Source organism: Diadema setosum, chromosome 20 (assembly GCF_964275005.1).
Source record: "Diadema setosum chromosome 20, eeDiaSeto1, whole genome shotgun sequence".
Lineage (NCBI taxonomy): Eukaryota > Metazoa > Echinodermata > Echinoidea > Diadematoida > Diadematidae > Diadema > Diadema setosum.
In genome coordinates this window covers 24,338,547-24,355,598 of record NC_092704.1, presented here as the reverse complement: position 1 = coordinate 24,355,598, position 17,052 = coordinate 24,338,547, and the positions used below count along the sequence as shown (strand labels likewise).

The 17,052-nt window shown below is 36.7% G+C and overlaps 1 protein-coding gene across 1 annotated transcript in view; it reads left to right on the top strand.

The window, feature by feature from the left end:
- Positions 1-2,405: 2,405 nt before the first annotated feature.
- LOC140243687 (5'-AMP-activated protein kinase subunit gamma-1-like) overlaps positions 2,406-17,052 on the top strand; it is a 73,922-nt gene continuing 59,275 nt past the window's right edge. The window contains exons 1-2 of the mRNA XM_072323350.1: positions 2,406-2,795; positions 5,219-6,113. Coding sequence (XP_072179451.1) covers positions 5,922-6,113 — 192 coding nt within the window. The 5' untranslated portion in view covers positions 2,406-2,795; positions 5,219-5,921. The remainder of the gene's footprint in view (positions 2,796-5,218; positions 6,114-17,052) is intronic.

Below are 17,052 nucleotides of genomic sequence, written 5' to 3'. Positions count from 1 at the left end.
CCAGTCCTCTACTTCCGTATCAGATGTGATGTGATGTGATGTGATGGAGATGAGGTGATGTAACCTCGCAGGTCTTCCTTTAAACTGCATACAAATCTTAACCTAAAATGCTCAAACAGAAAAACTTGAGTTTTTTTACCTGAAATTGTTCTTGTATTTTTATGACCTAGCAGTGTTGATTTTTAAGGAAGAAATGTTTATTACAAAATTGTTTTCAAAAAAATATTTGTAATGTTTTTCATTGCAATCCAGTGGCAGAATTGTGAAGAAGTTATATCTTCATACTTCATTTTAGTTCAGGGAAAGCATTGAAAACTATGCAATTTCACTCCTGTACTTGTTATATATATAATTTTTGATGTTAATTAATTTTTTTCCCAATCTCTTTTTTAAATCCTTTGTACTTAAGCTAAATTTTAAAATGGAGTGGATATGCATTTTTTTTAAGCATAACTCTACCCACTACCCCCCCCCCCCCAAAAAAAAAAAAGATTAAATCTACTTTGGATCTGTAGTCCTGTCGCTCAAGCAAATAGTGTGTCATCCAGGAGACCAAAAAATATCTAGACCGAGACTTGTCAATCAAAATGCCAGAAGATTAATTGTAGCATTCTATACCCATCGTATTCATCCATATAGTGACCACAAGGGGAAGCCAAAGAGGGTAGTGCTAACTGAACCAGTTTTGTGTACAGTGATATTTGCCTAACAAACAAATTGGATCTGATATATTTGCATGGTCATATTACATTGTTGTAGAGTGTGGGAACTTCTAATTTTTGTTGCTTAATCATCAAATTTTATTGTCAGGGTAATTATACTTATGTGCTCACCCCCCCCCCCCAAAAAAAAAAAAAAGGAGAAGAATCTGAATAGTAAATACATACTCAATGACGTAACTGTTTTTGTATTAAATCAACTTTATGTATTGGATATTATTTCAGATATAAGATTTCTGTAGTTTTATAAAATAGGGATGCCACATACCCTTTTTCATGTCTGGTCTAGAAATAAATCAACTTTTTAAACTTGTGTTCTCAAGCTTTCTGCTGGCATTTTTTTTTTTAATTCTTGACAGAAAGTTGCCATGCTTCAAACCTAAAGGTTGTCAGAGGCATTCATTTTAATGTGAATCTGTGATAAGACTAATCAAATGTCTGTAAAATGAAAAAAAAAAAAAATTAACAATGACAGAAAGATATATCTTACAAAATACATTTTGTGCACTTCAGATGCACAAGACAATACTTAATAAAACAAATGTTTAAATTGCAGAAACTACAGAAAATATATTCAACTATACTGTGCTCTTGTATTTTTTCATCAAAGTCACTTTAATATTGACAGTGGTTAGAACAATTTGTGATTACAATATTGTAGAAGTAATGGCTAATTGAGAAGGGACTTCTCCCTTTAGTACTTTGGTTTGTGTTGCTAGGTTGGAGATTGGGAAGATTGGAGAGAATCGGTATTGAGGGGCGGGGCTGATTGTTGGAGTTTTTTTTTTCTTATGCCCCAATAATTCATCTGCATCATTTGCTTGAAAGAAGTCATGAAACATGCAGTACTAGTGTGCTCTCATTACTCCTGTTCATTGCTTTTATTGGCACAAGTCACTTTTATTCTCCTAATGGGTCTGTGAACGAATTGGTATCACTGAACTGGAAATTTCAAACTTGGTTGTGTCATTTTCGAATGTTTGCTCATTTTGGTATGGTATTTCATAGATACACGATATTACACAGTCCCCTTACTTGGCAGATAACATCTTCATATGCTGTTGATGCTTTATTCCTCAGTGCTTTGCCATGTATCAGTGGTGGTTGTTGATGGAAGTGTTCATCACTATTCTTGTAAATTATTTCTTACAGGATTGAATCTTGAATCATGTGGCCCACTTAGTGCACTTTTCTGTTTTTTCTCACACCTTCTCTTGTCTCTTCTAGTGTGCATAAAAGTCGCATCATCACAGGGCCAAAAACTGTTACCATCTTCACATTCCACAAAGGCTCACCTTTCGTTTTGTATTGATTGATCTGATAAGTTTAGCATGGTTGTATTGAATAAGAAAAGAAGTTGGATAGAATAAAAATTGGAGGGGAGTTAAATTTTTAATGTGACTACACGAGGACATAAGTTAAATCATCAAATTCTTCACAAAGCATTACGTGGAGCCAGATTTATTTTGAATGTTTCATGAATTATATCATTCAGTTTGTCATTTACGCTCTGTTAAAGATAGAAAAGTAACTGCCGTATAGTTTGTCATCAAATCCCTCTAAACCAATTGATTATTCATAGTAGATCTTCTATACAAGGAATCTTTTGCCTCACTGTAACCTGCTATAGCCAGCAACAAGAAGTACTATGGAAGCATATGAATATGCAAGTCTCATCAACATTTTATTTATATTGAGATTTCAGTAGGGGCCAAGGCAATGATGAGATATAGAGGCACCAAAATTATTAAAAAAGATTATCAAACCTATACAAAGGGAATAGATTCGATGTAAGTTTTAGACGAGTAGGAGAGAAAGAAATATAAGTAAACAAGCATTAAGGCACACTAAAGTTCTTCCCTGTGGCACAACCCCTTCGCACATCCTCCACATCCAGTTGGTTGAGATGAGAGCTGCCTTGTGGTGGTTGCTATGGTTACTGGCCTCCTTGGTGCTGATGGCTCTGTGTCAGGCCCTCTCTGCGTGGATTCTTGGTGTCCTGGAGGGGTGTGGTTTGTCCTCCTGGTGCAGTCTTTGTGGATGATTACCCCCTAGATGGAGTAGACATTCCTGCAGGTAATCCTTGCTCTTTTTTTTTTCTTCCTTTGATGTTGCACATCCCCCTTATTTTTCTGATGGAACAACCCCATTGTGACGCATAACGATTCTTTTGACTATCATTTCACTCCTGCTTTATCTGCATCACATCGATAGGTTCTTGTACCCTGTTATGCCTACATGTAGCTAGACCTTTGAGTGAGATCATTTTTAAAGATTTATATTTTAATGAATCTATTCATCAGTAAAACATTGCGATCATGAGATTGCCACATGTGCCAAATGATTGCAATGACTAAAGTTTTGCCCTTTTTTTTTTCAACCACAATACCTTCAGAGGCCTACAAAAAAGCTTTGCTGATTTCTTTTTGATTTGAGATTTTTACACTTCTGCCATTTTATGATAGGGTTTTCCTGCAAATTGCTAATGTATTGTTTGTGGCAAATGGTTTCATATCAACGTGATAACTTCTATTTTGAGATACAGAAAGCACTGGAAGAAAAACTCAAAATATGCATGCTCACAAACTGATGAACTGATACATTAATTTTGACTGAAAGTTTACTTAATTGTCACAGAGTCAAAGTAAAAGCCTGACATTTTCAATAGCAAACAATAATTCCAGAAGTATCTGATGTACTGCAACTGACTGAAACATAAACAAGCAAGTCAAACCAGTGTGGTGCAGTTTAAACCAAACTGAGATAGATGTAGTGAAGTTCAAAAGATTAATCCAAATTCTTTGATATAACATATCAATATGGTCCTATTGTAGACATGCAAACATGAATTGAAGGAATTAAAAAGAAAACAAAAATAATTTTGCACCAATGGTATGTTATTACTTGTATTTCCTGTTAGAAGAGAAAAGTCGAGGAATGTTTCGAAATTTGAAACTTTCATTTCTTTCTGAGGCAATACCACTCCAACTAGTCTTTGAGTTGACCTATTGTATTCAAATGCCTAATTTCCTGTATGCTTGACCACATTGAAACTAAAAGTTATTCCGTCAAAACAGTGTTTATGATGGCAAGACTTTCTTGTGTGGTAGATATCTATGAATAAAGATAGGGAGATTACATACCAATGGAAAAGTCAAGAGTCAGTACTTAGAATCTAAGAATTATGCCGTCAGAGAGATTATAAGCTCTAATTTATATTAAAGGCTTTTACAGTGAAGGGTCACAAATAATATTTTATCCCTATCAAGAGAAACATGATGGCTGTATGTATGAGTTTGGTATTACTGGAAAGCGTGACAGGGTTATTCTTGTGTGTATGACTTGAGTTTGAATCTGATGAAGGCCAGATGTCAGCAATAATGGAGCACTGTTAAAGAAATTTCACTGTTTACCTCAAAACACTGACAGTATTCTTCAACAAACTGGATTTACGGATGTGGTATTGTAGGGGGATATGAAGAGAAGTTGATATGGTGTTGAATGATGTAATGAGCTGACTTTTGGTGTGTGTTTTTTTTTTTTTTTTTGAGGGGGGGTGGGATTGGATGGAACTTCTTTTTGCAGCAAATGTGGTGTATTGCTTTTAAGCATAGTGATTGCATTCTATTTTCCTTTCCAACATATCAGTGAATGATTATCCATCGGGTCTGTAGCTTTCACAATCATAGTATTTTAACCCTATCATATATTTTTTTTCTAAGTCGCCAACTTGTAATAGTTTCATCTTTCATCTGATGCCTTCTCTTTTGTTGTATGTGTTTTGAATGTTTAGTCTAGTTTTTGAGCAATAGTTTGTAGCTTTTCCCCCCTGAATACTGATGGCAGCTGTGAGCTGAATAACAAATGAAAAAAAAAGTGGAAAAGTTGTATGATGGTATGATATTCAGCCCTTGAAATTCCTGAACATCAGGTCTACATATCTTGTAGGTTTCTTTGCAACTTTGCAGCATTCTCGAGTGGAACATGTAGGCCTTTGTACTTGTGTTTTTCTATAAGATTGTTGGAAGTCATTTGCATGGATATTTTCACAGTATCGAGAACACTGCATTTATTCGATTCACTGGAGCTATTTTTGGAGTCTGGATCACTATCGGGCATGACAAAGCTCCCCCTTGTTGCAGATGCTGAATGGATTTGGCTGTGGCAGTTTCCTGGCGTTTGATTCGGTGTTTTCTGCATGCATACATTAATGGAGTTGTAGCTCTTTCCCAGCTCGAGTTATGATTGTGTTCTGTCCATGACATAGTTTACATACAGATTTGATGTCGAATGGTGTGCAACTCCATGTTTGTATGCAAGAGCCAAATGCTTTTCCATCTGTGATGACCTGAATCTAATTTTGGCCGGAAAACCCTCTCGTGGGCCTGTCTCTTCGAACTCTTATTTTTAATGTGAATTGTTTTTTTTTTTGTTTTTGTTTTTTAATCCTCAAAGGAAATGAGGTATACACAGTGAACTCGAATCTATTGTTTCTGCAGCTCCCGTTTCAAGTCAGTGTTTTCCAGTTCGCTTGTGGTGTGTACATCCCGCAGTCATGACGCTATTTGCCAAAACGAATCAGCAGTCGCACTTGTCTTCGAATGAACTAGGCGACGGGAACCTCTGGCAGTACATTGTTACGACATAGATGTAAGAACTCCCAGTCAAGTGCTGTTAACCGCCCTGCATTCCCACAAAAGCTACCAGGAGAAAGTGTGCGTATTAATACCGTGGAGACCGACTATAACAACAAACTTCGTGGGGGATTGGTGTAACTACATTGGGGCAAGGGGTGATGCGCTTGACATCCTCGACTCACTTCCAGCTGCTCTATGTTTGCTGTATGTAGTGCAAGCGACCTTTGACCTTCTCAAATTTCTGGCTGTATTGACAATTATCATGCCAGTACTCTCTCTGAGCTCAATTTGACTTGAGCACAATTGCGAGGGGAAATCTTCTTTGGATCGCAATTTTCATATCACTGCCCTTTCTGCAATGTGTCTATTCTGAAGCGAATGTTGTGAACTTTGACCTTTATCAAACTGTATCTGGGTCACACACTGTTTGTGATCATGACCTAAAAAACAAGTGCAAGTCCTGTGGAGGCCACTTGTGCTATCATCTATTCTCTGTTGTGAACCGAACCGAACTGTCAAGGAATATTTTCTGTTTGCCCTTGGGGAGAAGAGAACGATACTTGTCATGATTCGAGAGGAGCCTCTTGTTCGTGAGGGAGCCCTTGTGCGAAAGGGGAGAGGGGAGCGAAAGCGTCGCTGGTCTGTTCCAGGCTTCTCTGCCCCGGCATACGTTAGGTCCTGCTTCCCTGGTGTTGGCCGAGCGCGAGGACGCATATCGCGGATGAGGCACAACAGCAGCGGAAATATACCATCTGTTGTAAGTAATTTAAGTCTTTGTTTTTCCTTTTTCTGTCTTTAAATGCCTTTTGAGTGGTATTGTAGTTTTTAAGAGTTATATGAATTATTAATGATTTGTGTTTGGATATATGTCATTTATTTCATGGAATGCTGTTTGCATAATAAATGTCATTGTTGTGTGTGTGTGTGTGTGTGTGTGTGTGTGTGTGTGTGTGTGTGTTATGTGTTGTGTGTGCCTCAAATTCCTTACAGTACAGCAACACAGCATGCAAGAGATCCATTAGGGCCTACTGTGTGAGTTTGTTAAGTGCTTGACACTGCAAACCTTTTTGTCATGTATTGTGAAATAATTCTGACATAAGGAAATGTGAGCATTTCAAAGTCAGCAGTTAGGAAAAAAAAGAGAAAAAACTAGAAATTGAAACTTTTGTTCAAGTTTTATTTTTCCCCTGAGCCAATTGCAGTGAGCTTATTTACAATTTCTTGGATAAGATTATTGATGTGCATATTCTAACATTTCCAAAATTATTCATCTGTACTTATTCTAGCATCAGGTAGCAGAACTCAAAATTCACAAAAATTTACAAACCATCAGATAATCCATGTTTATAATATAACTTTTCCAAAGCATCTAAAAGAAGCCATCTTACTCATTGGACTATGATGTGACTTTAATGACACCCGTTTGCTGTATGTTTAAAATGCAATTGTACATTACATTCTTCTTTACTTCAATAAATGGAGTGATATCAGACAAATAAGAATGATTGGAGCTCCATCTAAAATGTTCAGAAAGGATGTAAAGTGATGGTATTGCAAACTGGAGATTGGAGACATGTAGTGTGATGATATCATCACCAACTTTAACGATTATGCTGCACTTCTATTATTTTTTTTTGTGTGGATCTCATGAGAGATGGGGGCACATGTTTGAATAGAGAAAAAAATTTGAAACATTAAAACTTGAAACATTATATCTGTTCAACTGATTTGATTTGTCAAAATTGTCATAATTAATATGAATTCAGTATAGCAGGGCCTTTGTAAGATAAACTTAAACTGAATAAAAAGACAGAGTGTTAGTATAATTTCTTTTTTTTTTTAGAGGAGGATAAACTGTATCTGCAGAAGAGATCCTATCGGCTAGGCTTTTGATTTGGCCATGACTGTAGTACATACGTATCTCTAAAATTGTGATTGTCATTACAGAACCACATTGCCACCAGAAATGACTGGATGTCTGCGTTTGTGTGAGTGTGTGTCCAAGTGTGCATGCGTCTATTTTCATTTGTTCATGAATGTGTGTAGGTACGTATCATTTTGTGTGGGAGTGTATGCACACTTTGTTTGTATGCCTCCGCCACGAAGTGTCGCCGGAGATATTATGTTTTTATATACATGCGCATGTATGTCTGTTTGCTGTTGGAGTGGTGCCAAATTTTTCATGTGATGAAAACATTGTGATCACAAGTTTAGAGCTTATATAAAGGTGACAAATACAATCTTATAGTGGTATTATTTTTATTTTTATTTTTTTTTAGTTATTGATTCTTTCCAACTATAAAAATAGCACAAAGCCAAACAAAACTAATGCACTGATAATGTTCTTTCTCCAGAGGGTTATTGCAGAGATATATCCTGGAAGATGAAACCAAGTAACTTAAGAAATATATACCACAATTCGATGTGGTGCTAGTTCAATAGTTTGTTGATCATTTATCCTGGCATCACGACTCTTCTTCCCTCTGCCCCCCCCCCCCCCACACACACACACTATCACAGGTCATGTGCTTGTCCGACATTTGATGGTATGCACTGGATGTCTTTTCCTTCCAAAATGTGCCAAAAGAGTTCCAGTGATCATGATTATTGACAAATATCATTATTCCTCCAGTTATAAAGATAATGAACATGCATTGAGCATGATATTTCATATCAATATGACTGTTGTATCATTATAATTACAATTGTCCTGCTGCTTCTCCCTACCACCACTGTATTTTTTTTTTTTGTTTGTTAACATATGGCAGTGTGGTGCTCAGAGTGTTTGTCAATATTTGCTTATAGTCATACAGTTTTAATCAGTAAGTTTCCTTATCAATATTGGAACACTTCAACTTGTGCAGTACATCATGCACCAACATGAATACCAGATAAGACTGTGTGATTACTTCTAGGGAAATCATTGCATATTGGATACTAACATTGAATTCACACTTTACGTTGTGATGGAAATTGTAACATTGGTATTGGGTCTATGTGGTTACGAATCGAGTGTTTTTCCAGAAAACCCACATTTCACCCAGATTGACCCTGATCATTTTTCCACATGCATTACCACTCCTCTTGCTGTTTGCTGTATGTATGGCACAGTGCAAAGTAAACAGATCAACTTTGATATATCATCTTTGTTTTTGTGATTACGAACTTGTTTGCATACAATGTCGATTCCCCGTTGAGATATTGGGAGCTAAAAGAGTGAAATTGAGCAAAGAGTAAGCAGTTTGTTTTTGCATGAAGAGAATATGCACTTTGACATCCGGGATTTCAATAAAAATATTGTATTTTATGATGCCAGATGATAATGATATTTCACTATTATTGTATGCTCATCTCATAATGATTGTATTGGCTGGTATGAATTATTTCTTTGTTAGAAACAAGGTGAACTGTATCTGATATCTTTTGTTGCAAATGAAGTGAAATTTTTCATTAATTGAATTCCACTGAATTATATGAGCACACTTTGACGCATTTTATATATATCAAGATACATAGGCTTACATGATAATTATATATGCACAGTGAAAAGAGATTATACAATGTCATTTTATTTGGTCTGTGCATATACTATGAATATATGTTTGTATTAACACCTATTTCCTGGCCATACAGTAAATATTCTGTTTCCGCAAACAGACTTTTGCCGGGGTGTATATTCATATCTGCCTACATTCAGGTCCTTTAAAGGGATGGTGTAGTATTGGTTGAGGTGAGGATTCAGAGTGTAACTTTTTGTGAGAAACCATTTTATGCAATATTAAAGAGCATATGATTCTAAGAGGAATTCAAAATTTATTTGATAAAAATTGGTTTTGAAATGGCTGATATATTTAAGAACAAAGTAAAACAAAGCAATCCTAGTGAAAGGAGGGTACCACCTTTTATTAGGATCACTTCGTTTTGAAAACCGATTTTCATCAAATAAACTTTCAGTTCCTCTTTGAATTATATGCTCTTTCATATTTCATAAGAAGTTTCTCATTATCTCAAAAAATAATTGTCCAAAAAACATTGGAAACCTGAAGCCCCATCTCATCCAAAACTGACCATCCCTTTAATCACATGGGAATGTTGCGGTCTTGTTAGCGTCTTGCTGAAGTAGATCCCAATATGCCCAGGGTTGTAGGAGTGAAAACCCCTCCAGGTACTGGGTTTACATATTTTCCATTCCAAATTATCCTGGTAGCTGAACTTGTAACCTGATATTGAGCCAGAAAGTGGCTGTAGTTAACCGTCCAATGCATGAGGTACAGCACAAGATCGGAAAAGTGGAGCTTGGTGTTATTTTTTTTTTCTTTCGCTGTACAATCAGCAATTATATCCCGATGTTTAAAATGTATTTGAATGATGATAAATGAGGACCAGCTCATAGTTTACTAAAATAATGAAAGGGTTTTCATTTTCTCTTTTGATTTGTGTTGTCCTGCTGTGCTCATTAAACTCATTCAGTGTTTGTGTGTCATGAGAAATAAAATAAAATAAAATGTGAAAATGTAAAATGTAGGCATGTGGTAGTGAAGTGTAAGGAAGAAAACATTGCCAGAGATGAAACGGGTAACAGTTGTGTTTTGTATGTACAAAAATAGCAGTGATGATTAACACGTAATTTTGTGTAGATAGACAACAGTGTAATTAACTTTTCATGTGCCACAGTGTAAACTTCCTCTTTGTCACATTCTCAGTCCACAATACATTCTGAGCACTTTGGGAAAAACATCCTGTTTTTCAAAGCCATGTAGCTTTTTATAGAAGTATTTCAGGAATGTAGCACAGCAAAGTTGTATAGAAAATTGCAAGCTGTGCTGTGATGTAAACCATATATGACAAAAGCTATGGCTACAGTTAAAATGTTCTCTGGCGCACTCTTGATTTATCAATCAGTTTGTGCCTTTGAGCAGAATTTGCAAAGTTGGCAATTCATCTGCTGAGTCTGGTGTGCGAATTTGGCACAAAAAGAGTCGAGAATTAATGCAAATTAGCATGATCAACCAGAGGAACCATCACTATATAAAAATACAAGTATACATCTGTTTCATTAAACCATTTCTTTTTTTTTCATCTTTTTCTTTATTTTGCTTTAGTTTTGGGGAGTAGCCTAAGTAGTCGAACGCTGGTCCAACCCAGTCACTATATCATAATACTGTATGTATAGAATTAAATTCTATAGTAAAGCACATGGCAAAGAGTTAATCATGAAAGGATAACCCGGTCAAACATTACTGAAGAATAACATTTCTTTTAATATAGTTATAGAATTGAATTCATACCTAATATCACATAAACTGTCTATGAATAAATTGAAGTCATGTAATATTGCATAGCATCAAAAATTGAAATTCATGAAACTCCCAGCACATACAGTATCCCAGTGAGTAATTGCAAATTTATACCTGAATATTAAAAGTGAAAGGATTGAAAAACTTGAGCAGAGCTCTGGCAAGTAGACAAATTACAAGATAGATTTTGTTGTTGTTGTTGTGTTGTTGTTTTTTGGGATACCTCAGCCATTTCAAAACCAAGTGTCATCAGATAAACTTTGAATTCCTCTTAGAATTACATGCTCTTTCATATTTCATAAGAGGTTTTTCCTCATCTCACAGAAAAAAAAAAGTTGGAAACCTGAAGCCCTATCACAACCAAAGCTAGATTCTCAGATGAGGGGAAAAAAGGAATTCATTTCAAAAAAAAAAGAAAAAAAGGTAGAGCATTGGAGATCAAGTCTAAGCTAGGCAGTTCACTGTTTGGATAGATTTCACTCAATTGAATGTTTTTGAAAAACTAAATGATCAGTTCCATTATCATCTCATATGATTTGTTTGTTTGACACCCACTCCTTCTACACACTACATGATTTTGAATGTGTAGAGAGGTGTGCATGATTATGTGGCTTTAGAGTGCTGGATCAATATTCTCAAATTTGTGCAAACTGAACAGATTTCACCATGAAAGATTCAATCAAGCTTTGTAATTACGACTATATTACCACCAAAGTGACTCAGCAAAATGCATGAATAATTTTTATATTTGATTTGTGCATATATATAGTCTGGATTTCAGACACATGTATGCTTTTCCCCAACAGATTTTCCAAGCAATTAGAACCAAGATAATGTTTATCAAAATATATATGCGTCCTATGTCATAAGTGCATTTTGTACATTGAGAGATTTTGATGAATTTTTGTGGATTCGCGCTCTTTGCAAATACTGTAAAATATGATGCAGCATGAAGTTTTCTCGAATTGGAGGCAACAGCTTTTTCGGAGAATTAAATTTTCATGAATTGTCTCTGGCATTCAATGCATATAGACAAGAACTTTTACGTGCATTTTAATTTTGCGAATCTTGGCTCTCGCGAAATGTGTGAAATTAAAATGCATGCAAAAATTTCTGGTTTTACGAAACAGTAAGAAAACTTGGCTTATGTGTTGGGTTTGCAAGTGAAGGCTGAAAATACAGAACTGTCATGCCTGCAGCATAGACTATCCATAATTCTATGTTTGTATTTTGTGCCATTGCCAAGACACATGAGGTGGACTGTGGCATTATAAATGTGCTGTTTGATATTCCAGTGAGTACTGTGCTACCTTGGTGTGCATATGATCAGTGTTGCTATTGGGAGTTGTCTATATTGCAGTCAGAGAAACAGTTAATTTGCCACCTTGTAATATCTTCCTGGGTTCTGAATCGGCGTTTTTGGATATGGCATTCAGGTATGTTGTTGACATTCTCTCTTTTTTTCCAGTCTATTCAGGTTTCAACACACAAGTAGACAAAATCACAGGAAGTTTACCTTTAACAACACACAGATGGGGATAAGAATATGAGTGAGAGCATTTCAAGTGGTGTTTTCATGCTGTAAGATACCAGCAAAAATTGGATTCTCCTCACAATTCAGACACCAGTCTGACTTGCCCGTCCCCCACCCCCATTGTAGGTATACTGTGACCCCCCCCCCCCCCCAGATTTTCTGATTGGAATAGACTGTAATGAGGAATTACTGTATGCTGTGTGTTTCTGCTTGCAAGATCGGGAACAAAATTTGAAGCATTAATCTTAAATCTGTGTTGGATTTTTTTATTTTTTATTTTTTATTTATTTTTTTTTTTTAATGGAAGCAACCCCTATAAGAGTGGACTTGGACCGGCTAAATTGAATAATGCAGTATAGTCCCATTATAATGAATACTATTATAACAAATTTATCATTACAGCAAAGTTAACACACAGGTCCCAAAATTATCATATCCTTGTGATTATACTTTACTGTTCAGGTGTAAAGAAATTTTGATATAACGAAAGAAAACTGCTGCTCCCAAGGACTTTGTTATGGTGAGAGTTGCCTATGTCTATTGCAGGCACAAAGATTAAAGGTATTATTTACCATTAGCAGATGAAATAAAAACCCAGCTTTAGCGCTTCAAAATATTTTTAAAATGTGAGTTAGGGATAGAAACAACCTATGTGAAAATGTTAATCACTGTAATTAATGTTAAGTATTGCTAAATATGCAAAATGTGAACAATAGTTACAATGGAATTGATTCTAGAATAAACCATATACAGTTATAGTTTGAGAAAAGCAGTGATATCTCCCTATATTTTAGGCTTTATTGTGAAATTTTTATATGGTATGTTTTGTGATACAACTTACCTACTGTGCATCAAATATTGATGTGATAACTCAAACATTTTTAAATCACTCCTCCCAATGGTAAACAGTACCTTTAAAAAGTTTACTAATGTGGATTAAAATATGAGTGAGAGATTATAATTATTATCATCTGACCTGTATACCGATAGTGATAAAAGAAGGCCAAAGTCTGGACTCCAGGTTTTCCTGAGGTCACAAGCAACAAATAATGGCCAAAGATTCGGGTCAGAAATTAAAGATTATAACCGTATAGGTCCCTCATTGAGAAAAATATTGTGACATTAAGCACTTCAGTTTACGTTTTTCATTGGCACTGCATAGGATAAGGCAGTTTTGAATTTTCTCTTGTGAGTTCATGACTATGCTGCCTGTACTGTCTGTATGCAATTGGCCAAAACCTATACTGCACAAAATACAGTGTATGGCTATGTCATAATAGTATAAGAGTTGATATTTTCATGAGGGTTTGATTTTCACAGATTTTGCGAAGCATGCTTTGGTAACGAGTTTAACAACATGCTCAAAAATATCACCACACGCTACGATTAAGGGTATGTACTAGTATGTTTGTGCATATATGATAGCCTCGGTGTCAAATTGTGAAAGACAACATCTCCCAAAAAATGTGTGTGACCTCATTCACAAAAATACATGTACACAAAAATTACGGCTTTTTTTGCAGGAATTAGATCAACAGCTAGCCACTCCTTTTGTGTGGAATTTAGACACTAAAATGGAGTCCTATGATGCAAATGGTGACATTTCTGCAATGAGTATTCACATTGCAAATTGTGGCAGCAGATTTCATGTGAATAACAAAGAAATCACTCTCCCTAATATATCCAATTTTTTATGTCTGAGTTGGGCTTTGGCATGGTTGGCTAGTAACTTTCTCTGAATTGTTGCAACACGCAAATATTTCTGTTTGTAATGCAACTGCACTGCATATTGCCTTCAAGGAGGAAAACTGCTGACCCTGCTTGTGAAAAGGAATGATGCCTTATTTCTTGTTCCATCGATATGATTCTTGGGTGCGAATAAAGTCCTGCTTCATAAATAGACTATTTTTTAGAAACATAGGCTTCGAACAGCATTTCACTCGCACAAGCAGGGGCTGGGGCTTTTGAACATTTTTAGGGAAGAATCTTTGAATCTTTGGAAATTGAAATTCATGGGTGTTGTGATTTTTTTCTTATTTTTGTTAATTTTTCCATTTTGTTTGTTGTTGTTTGTTTGTTGTTGTTGTTTTTTTTTGGGGGGGGGGGCTACGTGTACATGCCCCACAATCCCCCCCCCCCCCCCCTCGCAGCCCCTGGTGAGGTATTTTTCCTCTTCTATAGCCATGTTCCTTTCCTCTCCCAACTACCAATTTTGTTCCTTTTTCATATTTTTCCTTTTGTGAGTAGCTGGCTTCCTCTGATCATTTGTTCCACATCTTGACTAGTCTTGTGTCTAAATACCCTCTTTTAGAGTTCAAAATGAGGGAAATTTCTAAAACAAAATCAATAAATTAACATCCTGTTGTGTTGGGAAGCTTGATTCACATCTTTTTTGGGTTTTTTTCCCCCAAATACTTGCATTAAATCATTCTTAAAAACTTTGAAGTAAATTAACCCACAAAACATATACACAGACATCTTTCAATAGTTTGCATCTTTGAATACAGGCATCTATAATATTGCATCTTTTGCTGTTGTGATTCGCTTGCATATGAATTCATGTAACTATTTGTGCTCGTTTAAAAGGAATATACCCACCATGTGTTATATGTATTTATTCCAGGCAAGAGCATTTTCGAAGGAGCAGTAAAAACACAAAAATGACAACTGAAAAAAATGTTACAAAAAAGCTTTTAATCAAACTTTTAATTTGCATGCAGTTATTGACATGCAAGGTTTGATAGAACTTTAAACCAATCATGCACTGTTTATTTTTTTTTTTTTGTGGGGGGGGGTTGGATGGTTATGCAGAGAATATTGAATTCATGTTTGCTGTGCCAATGAAAGTCCATCGTAACGGTAGTGAAAGGCAAGAATAGAGAGGAAGCAGAAGAAAAGGTGGGGGGGGTTGCCTTAATTAGGTCATGTGATCCCTAGCTTCACAAAGGATATCCTTGAGATACCCTGGGTGCTATCACCCTGGCTCTAGCCTACCCTGGATGCAGGAATCACCTTTTGATTCTTCTCCAATTCTTGCTCGTTTTCTCAGCCGTAAACATAGGGCCTACATCTCCGCTGATAAGGGGGAATCCAGTTCACTTGAGAATATTGTAGAGCAACCAGCTCTACCTTTTGAGTGATCTCGTTGAATGGGTCAATGGGTAGTCAATAGCAGTGGCCAAGGGGCACTCAATGTGTATACAATGTCTGAACGAAAACAACACTTGAATTCCAGTAGGTTCACGGGTATCGTAGTGCAAAGTATAGATAAGATAGATAGTGAAAGTTAACAGCAGATAGCAGCTGCCATTCTGTAGTGGAGGCCGGGAGCATGTGGTAGGTATGCCTATCGTAATATAGTTATGTTTGCTTGTTTTCTTGTAAGCTTGTAAAGAGGCAGTCGGTTTCATGTGGGGAGAGAGAGCTTGAAATAAAAGGATATGTCCACTTGTTATTATTGAGAAGATTTCACTAATATTGTGTGATCATGATTCCGCTTCACAAGAGATTTTTTTTTTTCTCTCTCTCCTCTTCAAAGATCTTTCTACCTCGAGTAGTTACACTTGAAGCAAGAGGGTACTACTACTAGGCAATGAAAACTGTGTCTGGAACATTTACCAGGATTGCTGGGGGAAAAAAAAAAAAGAAATAAGAGAAGGGGGGGGGGGTAATTGATCACCATAACAGGCCATGACCTTTACCCCTTGACCTCAGTGATACCCTGGGGCTCCAAACAAATCTCTCCAGAGAGCTTCTGAGGGCAGCTATTTTTGGAAACAAGCTTAGGTGAAGGCCACTGGCTTTGCAGAGAAATTCTGTGATTTTTTTTTTTTTTTTTTTTTTTCATGGAGAAAATCTGGCAAGCTACACACAAGATCTAGCAGTGCAGCTAGCTGTGTGTATCCCTGTGTGTCCGAGTGTGTGTGTATGTGTTGTGTTGAGAGTGCGTCTAGTCTGTGGCCTGTGTGTGTGTGTTGTTGTTGTGTGAAACTTCCAGTGTGTACGTGGAGAATCTCACATACTGTTGGGAATACATGAGCAAAGAACACGTGCTTCAGAAAGTTTCCTGCCAAGCATGCAGTAGATCTCTACACTTCGAAGAATATTTCCTGCGCAGCTGCGCACATGAGTGTTTTGCAGTTTGTGGAAGCGTGGTCTGTGCATCTTCTCTTCCAACAGCAAAGTTTCCCTTATTCTGGACTGAAATTTCGGACCCGCAGAAAGTGGAAAGGGCTAACATAAAGACGTAGAGTCTATTTTGGAGAATCTTGTGGATCAAAACTGTACATTTGTGTAGACATTCAGCATGTTCAGCATTACACTGGAATGTTATGTTACGCAGTTGAGTGCGACTCGGGCAGGATTATATTTATAGGCAGTGAAGCGGACTTTGCACCCTGAAGGTCAACATATTCAGGCTGAGGTTGTCTGTTTGTCAAGGGGACTTTACCTGCAGTTTGCTTACCTCGAAAGCAAATTTTGAGCGAAAACAAACTTGTGCGTGTGAAGACTTGCGATGTCGTACTTTCATCGATTGGTGACATCCACCTAGTAGAATCACTAGTTCATCCGATCCTCTCTCCCCTTTTAAATCCTACTATCTGCCTACGAATCATCGGCTGCTAGCTTTTTTTTTTTTCAGCAGGGCTCTCTTCGCAGCCTTGTGACGGTGGCTGATTCATTACACCGCCTTAATCTGGGAGACGAGGGAATCTCTTCTCATTTATGAGCTAAGTTTTTGCTGGTAGGGGCCTCTTTTCTGGTAATGTGACCGTATTACTGGGCATACTCAGCAGGGTTGTTGCTCTGCTCGAGTCTAGCTGTTGTGCCTTCTGTGATGGGAATGAGCCAAGCTGTTCACAGGT